Below are 11,043 nucleotides of genomic sequence, written 5' to 3'. Positions count from 1 at the left end.
AATATTTATTGTAAAAAAAATCAAATATTAAAAATAAATAGTATGTTCAAACACACAACAGCACGTTCCTTCATTACCAAATGGGATGAAGGAAAATATGGAATATAAGAAGTCTGAAAAGAGATACAACATATCAACATTGCAAATATTTTTGCAAGCTACATTTTCAGAGACGTTTCTTCTCTGTACAGTTCACATGTGGTAGATTTTCCCATAAATATGACAAGATCCGGGATTAATAATAACAATAATAATAACAACAATAACAATAACAATAATAATAATAATAATAATACCCATTCCACTGCAGTTTGACTCGGTCTTTACTCAGGAAAAGTCCCATTAAATTAATGGGGTTGCTTAGAATGGCAGGATTCAGATCATTCTGTAGCAACTAAAATAGAAGTACACTGATGAGTTACAAGGTCAAGGAATTCGTTTTACAAACAGAGCATTTAATGATCTCCGATGAGAAACTCCTAAATAAGCCCTTAGAAGGGAATGGTTTCAGTCCACACAGTGATGTTTATAAAATGAAGATACAAAAGAGGTGTAGTTCGACTATCTTTACACTTACGGACAATAAAACATGGGAGCATATGGAAGCCATCGCTTTGAATGCGTTAACAACTTCGATACATTGCAGTATATACACGCTTAATAGGTATTCGGACTGTTAAAACGATCAAAGCCTTTACTCTTATGTGTGTGCTGTTGCTTTCATTCTACTGGAAAGAAAACGTTTGTTGGTCACATTCTGGTGGCAATGAAACTCAACAGTTCTTCCTCCCCAAGAGCTGCATTCTGTGCAGCATATGTGTAGGAATAATTTATTAGACAGAAAAGTTCAGAGGATAAAATGCAAAAATGGACATCATTTCAGCTTTTGAGCAGTAAGGTCATACAGACATCTATGGACATCTGTACACAGACAGTTTCACGCAGACACGGACACATATATCCAGATGTATGTCTATACACAGCATTCGATAGTTTAGTATTTTCTGCACCCTCTGGGCCCCTAAAGTTATCTTTAAAAGTTTGATTTTATCTCTTTAGAAACGGTTTAAAGCTAAGGGGCAGGGTGAGTTTGACAGAGAGGAGAACAAATCGCTGACAAAGAACCTTTTACGTTTCATCAGCGTTGTTAGGACGACGAGCAGGAATGTCTCAGATAATAACTCCCACTTCAAAGATTTCTCAGCTCAATAGAAATTGGACCATCCTTTTTATTCAACCACAAGGGCTGGCACTAAAGACGACTCAACTGTTTGAAATTTTTTTCATCGTGTTTATTTTTCCCCTATTCACTGGGGTACTTGGATAAAATAAACAACAAGACAATTACTGGAACATGGACTTCTAACTTTCCCGGGCCCATGGTCCAGTGCCCATGTCCCCGGCCGGCTCGGTGTCAAGTTTCGCGCCCCGCGGAGGCTGCCCGGCTCTCCGGGGGTGCCAGGGCGGCTGCCGAGGCCCGAGGTCTTCGGGGGGTCGGGGGCGGCCCGGAGGGGCTCCGCTTCCTGTCCTACCTCCCTTCGAGAGGACCGGGGCCGAGGGGTGCGGCGCCGGGGGCTCCGGGGCCGGTTTTTTTGGCCGGGGGCTGCCGGCGAGTGAGGTCGGAGGCCGCAGCCTCCCTTCGGCCTGGGCCGGAGGCTGCAGAGCCTGCCTCGGGGTGAGGGCGAAGCCGAGCGGGCCGCATCCCTGCCGAAAGGCCGGGGGTGGAGGAAGGATGTCCGTAGCGAGGGGCAGATTGAGTGTATTAAGCTAGCATGAAACCAAAGGTCAGTGCAAATGTATCTTAATAGACTGTCTCAAATGGAGTGTGCCTCCTTTGAAGGCCGCTTGCTATTGCTCTCCTCATTACCATAGCGATCCTAACGTAGCATGCTGATGCACCATAAAACTCACACTTTCAACCCCAAAATCAGGCCCTTTGAACAACCCGAGCTTGATTAGACCTTTCTCCTTTTCTTTTCCCCCTTAAAAACCATTTCCTTGCCTTTAGAAACTCGCCCTCAAATCCCAAAAGCATTCTCTGATCCCGGCAGAAAGCAGAAACAAAAGTGAGCTGAGACGACGGTTCAAGCAGGCCTTTTCTTCCTGACATTCTTATCCATTTTTATTATGATCTGGAACAAGTGCCCTGTTCGCGTGGGTTTTGTTTACCGGAAATTAAATGAAAATGATTTAGTTCACGTCAAACAAAAATATATACTTGTATACACAAGAAAAAGGGCCTCTTAGACGTAAATATTATGTCCTTAATGAAAAGACTGGACGGGCTCCAGACTTCGCCTTTCACTATTTAAGTATGACTTGCCTATTGCCATAGAAATCCTAACTTACCATGAAGATTCACCGTTGTGAAGAAATACTTCTTTGTGCGAGCTTTCTTTGATGTCTAAGGCATAAGATTCAGGCTTTCAGCTGTGTCTGTCTAGATTACCTTGAGAGCAACGGGGTAGACATCTGTAACAAGCAAATGAAAAATTAAAGGTGATTAGCCCGCACATCCAAACACTTGTGCAAAAAGTGAAATAAAGAAATAAACAGATCTCAGGACAAGACGGAAACATCCTCCCTGCCCGCAGCTGCCTCTCCTACCTTTTCATTTCAACAGCCCAAGTTTCAGGGGCTGCAGGGCCAGAGGGCAGCAATCGCCCCCCAGTTTGGGCTCCTCTCGCATTTCTCTCGACTGGGTGAGTCGCTGCGTGCCCCTCCCGGCACGGACACACCGATGCTACCACTCGAGAGGAATCAACGGGGCGTAAAACCCCCAAAAGTTGAGCACTTCGTGCGCGTGAGGCAGGGGACCCCGAGTTAGTGCGCCGGGAGGAAAATTAAGCTGCAGCAGGGGGGATGAGCTCTCTGCGGGGGTGTTTGTGCCACTGACCGGCTGTTTATTTTCCTCCAGCTTTTACATTTCTGGATGCGAATACGCACATCTGTATATCTGTGTGCACGAGCGCTTGCACACACGGCAGCCCATCACCTGAGCGCAGAGGTGGTGCACAAGGGGAGAGGGGAAGCGGCTCCAGCAGCCTTCTGCCTGCACGGAGCGAGCCGTGGAAACCTCCTCCAGCAGCCCCGGCTATTTATTTGCTTATCTGCTATTCTTAAACGTCATTAAATTAATTAAAACAGCACCATTCGGCAGTTTATAGCTACCCCACCGGAGGGTTTTGTGATTTTTTTCTCCCTTTCTTTCTCTCTCTCGTCCAGAGGAGCCACCCCGGCATGTTTGTGTAGGGTCCTGGGGCACGACAAGCCTGCCAAAGCCGCGGTGCTGCTCGCTACGAGGATCTATCCCTGGCTTTATTTTCGCAGGGCCGTGGAGCAGCGGCCCCAGGCCCCCGCTCTGCCGGGGGTCGCCCGGCCCTAGCCTCCCCCCCCCGCCGTGACGTCACCGGGCCGGCTTGCGGGGGCATTGCTACCCCCGGGCTGCCTCGATTAGCTACTGCCGGCGGGTAAATTATATATATATGTGTGTGTGTGTATATATATATATAGTTCTATGCTGCAAGAGGGAGAAGTGGGGGGATGCTTTACAGAAACGTCCATCGAGCGAGTTAATTAATCAAAAAATTTAATGGATCCATTTTGTACAACTTGGTAACAAATAATAGCTTATTTATATGTATTTCTTTAAAAAAACCACACTCACACAGAAAATAGTGGGCAAACAGAACACTCCAGCACGACATACTGTTGACAAGAGGAAGTCTGTACAGCTACAAATGTGTGTGAAACTGCTTTGTTTTTTTGGGGGGGAAGGGGAAGGGGAAGGGGAAGGGGAAGGGGAAGGGGAAGGGGAAGGGGAAGGGGAAGGGGAAGGGGAAGGGGAAGGGGAAGGGGAAGGGGAAGGGGAAGGGGAAGGGGAAGGGGAAGGGGAGGGGAGGGAAGGGGAGGGAAGGGGAGGGAAGGGGAGGGGAGGGGAGGGGAGGGAAGGGAAGGGAAGGGAAGGGAAGGGAAGGGAAGGGAAGGGAAGGGAAGGGAAGGGAAGGGAAGGGAAGGGAAGGGAAGGGAAGGGAAGGGAAGGGAAGGGAAGGGAAGGGAAGGGAAGGGAAGGGAAGGGAAGGGAAGGGAAGGGAAGGGAAGGGAAGGGAAGGGAAGGGAAGGGAAGGGAAGGGAAGGGAAGGGAAGGGAAGGGAAGGGAAGGGAAGGGAAGGGAAGGGAAGGGAAGGGAAGGGAAGGGAAGGGAAGGGAAGGGAAGGGAAGGGAAGGGAAGGGAAGGAACTCTGGGGACTTGTAAACAAACTGGAGCGAGGTGGTCAGAGGCGGGGCTTGTGGGGCGGAGGGGAGAAGGAGGCAGCAGCCCTCCGGGGCACGGAAGCCGGGGCTCAGGTCTCTGCCTCCCCAGGGACGAACTCCCGCCGCGGCTCCTCTCCTCCTCTCCCGCTCGGTCTCCCCGTGCCCCGCAGCCGCGCTCCCTGTTCCCAGCCCGCCGGGACCGCCCTCCGCCGCCTTCCGGCCCTAGCAGCAGGGTCGGGGCTGCCCGTCGGGGCGCGACGGCGGGGGGGCAGCGAAGGGCCCGGGAGGGCCGGGAGGGCCACGGGGCCCCGCGCCCTGACACACGTACCATTCACTCAGGTTGGCGGCGGGCAGCGCGGGCGCGGAGGGCTCTGCGTGGGAACACGAGACGGGGGGTTCCCGGCCGGAGTCCGAGGAGGGGGACACCAAGGAGGGCGTGGAGGACTCGTAGCCGGAGCTCGGAGGAGGGGATTTGCAGTGCACTTTCATGTGTTTTCTCAGGGAGCTGGGGTGGGTGTAGGACTTGTCACAGCCTCTCACTTTGCAGTTGTAGGGTTTGTCGCTGGTGTGGACGTGCGAGTGCTTCTTCCTGTCACTGCTGTTGGCAAAGCGTCTGTCGCAGCCCTCGAATTCGCATTTGAACGGCTTCTCCCCTGCAGGAGGCAACGGGCGAGCACAGCCGTTAGTAAGGGGGCTGCGGGGCACCCCTGACCCTGCCTTCCCTCTCTCTGGCCCTAGGCACGGCTCCCCCCCGGGGCTGCTCCCCCCCGGCCCATCCCCGCCGAGCTGCCCCGGCCGCCGCCCCCAGCCCTCCCTGGTGCGCCGCTGGCTCCGCCGCGGGAGCTCCCTGCCCGGCCAGCTCCAAGCCACTCCTTCTCCTGCCCTCCGTGTCGACGTGGGGTTTTGTGAAAAAGACAAAGCCCCGAGATAAGGAAAACTTAGAGGCCAAGTGCTCTGTCCAGGTAAACAATGAGCGCCGTCCCTGCGGGCTCTAGTGTCACGCAGAAGGAGCGGTCAGTGACTTATCCCTGGGAACGTTTCTACGTTAAATACATTTCTCACACTCCCGGAGGTGTAGATGGAAACATACATACACCACCTCGCTAGATCGCATCTCCTTCACTCTTCTCTCACACTAATTACAATCCCGGGGAAGACCTGCATCCCCCTGGTCTTCCCCGCTGCCCGACTTGCTGATGCCATGCGTTAAAGCCCCAAATGTTGCTAAAAGACAGCGATGGTAGGGGGCAAAACTGTAGGGATTCGGCTGGAGGATGACTAGGCCAGTGCACGGTTCTGTCGGGGGAGTAGGATGCTCTTTTCATTTGAACCTATTCAGTCATGGAAGGAATTGCAATCGGGATTAATTTGTCGGGTAATATGATAGGTGACGTTAAGCATAATAGAAATATAATCGTGTTGCCAGAGTCGTGTGCGAGTTTAACCTCGGATGGCGTGGACAGGGCATGGTACACGATATAGAGGAGGCTTTCAAGGAAACGTGCCACAGACAGCTTCAGGATGCAGTGATGAGTACGTTATTGTCCCTGATAACAGCAAACTGCAACAGCTTGCTTGCCAAGGAGCACGCAGATCCTGCAGCATCCGAGTGTGAAAATAAACTTCTCATCCATCCAAAGCCCAAAAGTATCGGGGAGCAGAGGACACCACAAAATATACAGCCGAACCTTAAAGGTGAAGAGCAAACAAAGCCACTGTGCTCACCATCATGGCGTATATGGTGGAAAGGTCTTTGAACATGTATAAAAGCTTCGAGTTTTTGTGTTCTAATTTGTTGCCCCCCCCTCCCCCACCCCCGATCGTCACGATTAAATTTTGGAGGGACGCAGCCCACCTCTCGCTCGGCTCTGAACACGGACACATAAAGGAAGGCATTCCAAATATTTCACATGAATGCATTTTATGCAAGGTGGGTGGGAAAAAGCTCATGGCTTCGCCTTTAAAGTATGTCCTTTCCACTGTAATAATCAATGCCGATCTCTCACACCGTGCACCGCTAACATTTGCACAGAGGATTGGTAAACACCTGGCATCAGAGAGAAGGGGGGGAGAGGTTAAAAACAAGGTCTCTTAGAAAATGATACGAGTTGTAACCAAATACTGTCCCTATACACTGGTGTATATGCATAGGCACAATCACAAATATAATCTAATTACAGCTCCACGTAAGGAAACAATTTGACCTTCAGCATCTAAGTTGAGACAACAAATCAAGGATATTAGTGTAGTACAAGCAAGCAGTAAGTTAGGAGACCCCAGGGAAAGCCATCCTCATAAGCACTCCGGCTGTGCAAAGTGAGTTGCATTCAGGTAAAAGCGGGCTGCGGCGCGTTCTCCTTTCTCCTGAGTTGAAAAATGTGAAACTTGGCTTAACCCCGTGAGAGAGCCTCTGAAAAGCCCCTCCGTGCGCTCAGATAGCGACGGGGAAGAGGGCAACGTTTTCGCAGCCGCCTGCTCTGCATTCTCGGAACGCCTCGCTAAAGAGGAGCCAGCCGAGCCGTTTGCAAGTACGCGAGAGAGGCTTTTTCAAGTTTCGCGAGAGAGGCTTTTTCTTACGTGGAAATCCCTACCCGCGAGGGAGAGGCCACGTTAAAGCCCGGGCACCGAGGTGCGGCGATGCAGCCACGCAGAAAGTTCCCCGGGCGATGGAAGGAGCGCAGGAGCCCAACCCCGCCATTTTAACCCCACACTTGTAGCTGGTGCCAAAGCGGTCGGTGCAATTCGACTGCGAAACTGGGGCATAATCCCCCGGCTCCGGGAGTGTATTAAGGTATTTACCAACTTCTCCGGGAGGTGGGAGGCCGGCTGTGGCGGCCCCGGGGCTGCGGGCGAGGCGCGGGGGGCGGCCTGGAGGGGGAGGGCTGCGGCCCCCGCCTCGCCCCATTGTTCCCGGCCCCGCTGGAAAGGCGCAAGGGGGGGGGGGGGGGGCGGTCGCGCCCCCCAGCCCGCTGCCGGCTTCGGGGACAGCCCCGAGCGGGGAGAGCTCGGCCGTCGTCTGCAAGTCTTTCGCCTGCTCCCCGGCCTGGGAGAAATCCGAAGTCATGAATATTTGAGGAGGCAATAATTTTCCTGTTGAATCTAGGACTGTCTTCATGAATAATTTGTAGCGAGTTCTATTAGGGTTTCAGAAACATTTCGCTTTTGACAACTTCTGGGTGTTTAATAGAAACGGTGGAACCATAAAGGCCCTGCAGGAGTTTTCACAATACAGCAATTAATCACCGGGAAAGTTAAAGTGAAAAGTACAGACGCACGGAATTATGTTTAATAAACGCAAGGCTCCGATCTCGGGTTTGCCCTGAACCTGCCTCTCCGATGTAGGTCACTTTCCCCAAGAATTTCACCATTTTCTGCTTCAGAGACTTCAAACAGTGAGGCCGTTAAAGAGCAGTAAAAGTTTGTTTACTTAAGAAAAACACTGTCATTAAGGGATGAGCTCTCCCGGTTAACGGCTGTACCTGTTCTGATCCGCCTAGGAGATGGCTCGGATACAAATTATGTGACCCGGGGATACTCCTTTCTTCTCGAAAAGGGAGCCGAGAAGCCAGCAGAGGAACCCAACTTCGCTGTTGCCCCCCCCTCCGCACAGATCAGCTACTCACAGAGCGATGGAAAAATAATTAGGTGACGAGTGATGCTTGTTGTAAAATCTCTGTGCTATGCTTCGACGATAGCGATACGAAATTAGTATATATGTCATGCATATTATACCACGTCGAGTTATAGCATAAAAATGAAACTCCTCGAAGGTCAAACCGCACCGAGCATGGGGGAAGGGGAGTTTTATGAACTGGAGGGCGAAAAAAATCGTTTGGCTGTAAGCAGATCTTACAATAGGATTATGTAGTTCCCCTCGCAGTGCATAAGGCTGTACAGGAGGGGGTGGGAGGTGGAAAACCCTACACTGGAACAGATTACATTTTCCAAAAGGGACTTATTTATCTTCTTCCTCAGATTAAAAAAAAAAAAAAAAAAAAAAAAAGCCAGCGCTACAGACTACAAACACCGTCTGCTAAACTAATTAATACAACTTCACAAGCTGCTTCTGGAAGTGTGAAAACTTTCTACGTGTAATTTCATTATTTCATTAATTATAAATGCTTTCCTGCCCGGAAGAGTTCAAACATAGTTTTGCGAGATCATCCAGCGATTTATTTTATTTTCTCTTAGCTAGACTACCAGACATTTCTGACACATGTCCCAATTTCACTTCACATATCTGCAAATGACATTTCAAAACGTACAGGCCGAAACAATACCGGGTTTTCTTCTCCTCTTTTTCCCTCCCGAGAATCAGAACTTGCAACTCTCCGTATCTGCGAATGCACGGAGTCCCCGGCTGGCGATGCTCATTAAAAATGTCAGTGTTATTCAGATCAAACATTTGAAACCTCCTCTGACCAAAACAAAACTGTTGAACGAAAAGGTCGCAGCTGTGTTATTCTCACAATGTTAGAGCAGCAACATCTCAGCGACATCAGTCAAAACTGACTAGACAAGTTGTAACTCCTATTGTTCACATTTAATTTGTGAGCTTGCACAATGATTTCATTTTTTTCCCCAACCACTTTAAACTGAAAAAAAAAATCCTCGCCTGCGTGAAGAAACAGAAATTGTAGCTATATCACTCGGTATTTTCACAGATCTACCCACATACACGGTACAGCACTCTCCGCACAAGCAGCAAAAATATGGACAAGAATTCAATAATTCTGAGATTTGTTCTCGCTCACCTCCCCCCCACCCCACTTTTTTTTTTTTTTTATTTCTCCCCCCTCCTTCCAAACGGTAAAGAAGCAAACAAATCTGAGAATTTATTTTCCACAAGTACTTGGCATGCATTCAATAACAACGCAAAGGATACATTAAAACAAAATAAAGCAAAACTGTATGCTGAATAACACACAGAGAGAGTAAAGAGAGTTTTACATACTGACCTGTATGAGTTCTTTTGTGTATTTTGAGATTCTCTGATCTGGCAAACACTTTGCCACAGCCTGGGAAAGGGCAGGGGAAAGGTTTTTCACCTGTGTGGACTCTGATGTGATTTACAAGTTTGTATTTGGCCTTGAAAGGCTTCCCTTCTCTTGGACACTCTTCCCAGAAACATATGTGATTGGACTGCTCGGGTCCTCCAACGTGCTCCACGGTGACATGAGTCACCAGCTCGTGCATCGTGCTGAAAGTTTTCGAGCATAATTTTTTGGGAGTATGGTCCAACTCAATCCACTTACAGATGAGTTCTTGTTTGATGGGCTGCCTCATGTAACGAAAGAAGGCCCCCGGGCCGTGGTGTGGAGCCAGGTTCACGTTCAGATTCATGCCACCGTAGCTATGAAGCGAAGAAGCAGCAAAAGGATCTGTCCTGGAGCCTGGTACTTGAGTGAAATGTTCAGACCTGGTGTACATTTCTCCAGGTAACCCCAGTCTTATCTGTCCGTTTAGATGGCCACCTGGAGCTGCATGGGGAGGCTGCTCATGGAGTCCTGTGAACAGAGAGGGATTCCCAGCTTCTGAGTGGTGGTGCTGGTGGTGACCATGGTGTCCGGGATAGCTACCTGTTGTTGAGACAAACAGTCCGTGGTGAGAACTTGCAGCGGGGTGCTGCTCGGTCAGCCCTGGCATGAGTGGGGCCGGCAAGTCTCTGCATATGAAAAAGTCCCTACCTGCTGCCAGACGCTGGGCTGTGTGAGAGATGGGGTAGGGTACTGCTGGTGACTGCGCCGGGCCAAACGCTCCTGTTTGACTAGAGACCACCTGGGCTTGGCCTGCCGGATGATGAGGATGATGATGATGGTGGTGGTGGTGGTGGAGCTGGTGGTGGGGCTGAGGGGCAGGGCCGAGCTTAAAGGCCGCGGGGCGATGCTGTGGAGGAGGCTGAGGAGGAGGATGGTGGCAGTGCCCCATGTGTTCTGGCCCGAGGCGGGACTCGGCGGCGTGCTCCCCCGGCGGCGTGGGCGCCGTGGCGTGGGGGTGCCCGGCGAAGGCCGGGAAGGCCGGCATGCTCGGAGGGGGGCGGTGGTGGTGCTGAGGGTGAGGAGCCCCCGCCAAGTCTACTAAGCTCAGCGCCGTGCTCCGCCGGGAGAATGCAGTAGGGTCCATCACTGGGATCCCCAAAGCATCCATGCTCATTAGCTTCTAACGCTAAAAAGTCACCTGATGGCGGGGAGGAGAGAAAGAAAGGGGGGGAAAACATAAAAAAAAAAAAACAACAAAAAAAAACAAAAAAAAAACCTCTTTTTTTTCTCCCCCCCTCAAAAAAAAAAAAAAAAAAAAAAGTTTCCCCGTCCCGCTGCCCCCGCCGGCGGGGCGCACGGGCGGCGGTTTTGCCAGCGGGTGGGCTGCGCTGGGGGGGCGGCGGGGGCTCGGCTTTTGGCGGTGGCGGGACGGGGAGGTCCCCCCGCGGAGCCCGGCCTCCTCTCGGGGCCGGGCAGCCCCACGCGTTGCGGGACGGAACGAGACGGAGAGGAACGGAACGGAACAGGACAGGGCGCGGGCGGCCGCACGCCGCCTCCGGGCCGCCGCGCCAGCCCCGGCGGGCAAACAATCGCCGCGCCCTCCCATTGGCTGCCGCTTGTGTGACGTCACCAATGACAGTCCCGCCGCCGACCGAAAGAGTTAGCGCCCGGCCCGGGATGGGGGGGATGAGCGGCGGGAAGCGGACTGCGCATGCGTCTCCGCCGGCCTTCCCCCCCCCCCCCCCCCGCCCTCCGCCCCGCCCCGCCCTGCCCCGCCCCGCCCCGCCCCTGGCGGCAGCACGGCACGGCA

At 51.9% G+C, this 11,043-nt stretch overlaps 1 protein-coding gene across 1 annotated transcript; it reads right to left on the bottom strand.

The window, feature by feature from the left end:
• Positions 1-2,402: 2,402 nt before the first annotated feature.
• On the bottom strand, positions 2,403-10,407 carry ZIC4 (Zic family member 4; the record flags this gene model as incomplete). The annotated part of the gene is made up of 3 exons (XM_082767588.1): positions 2,403-2,472; positions 4,583-4,907; positions 9,213-10,407. Coding segments are annotated over 3 exons (1,521 nt in total). The 3' UTR covers positions 2,403-2,471.
• Between the last annotated feature and the right edge of the window lie 636 nt (positions 10,408-11,043).

Source organism: Aythya marila (genome assembly GCF_965140915.1).
Source record: "Aythya marila genome assembly, chromosome: 9".
NCBI classification, from domain to species: domain Eukaryota; kingdom Metazoa; phylum Chordata; class Aves; order Anseriformes; family Anatidae; genus Aythya; species Aythya marila.
The sequence above is the reverse complement of the archived record's forward strand: the minus strand, read 5'-3'. Positions and strand labels throughout refer to the sequence as shown.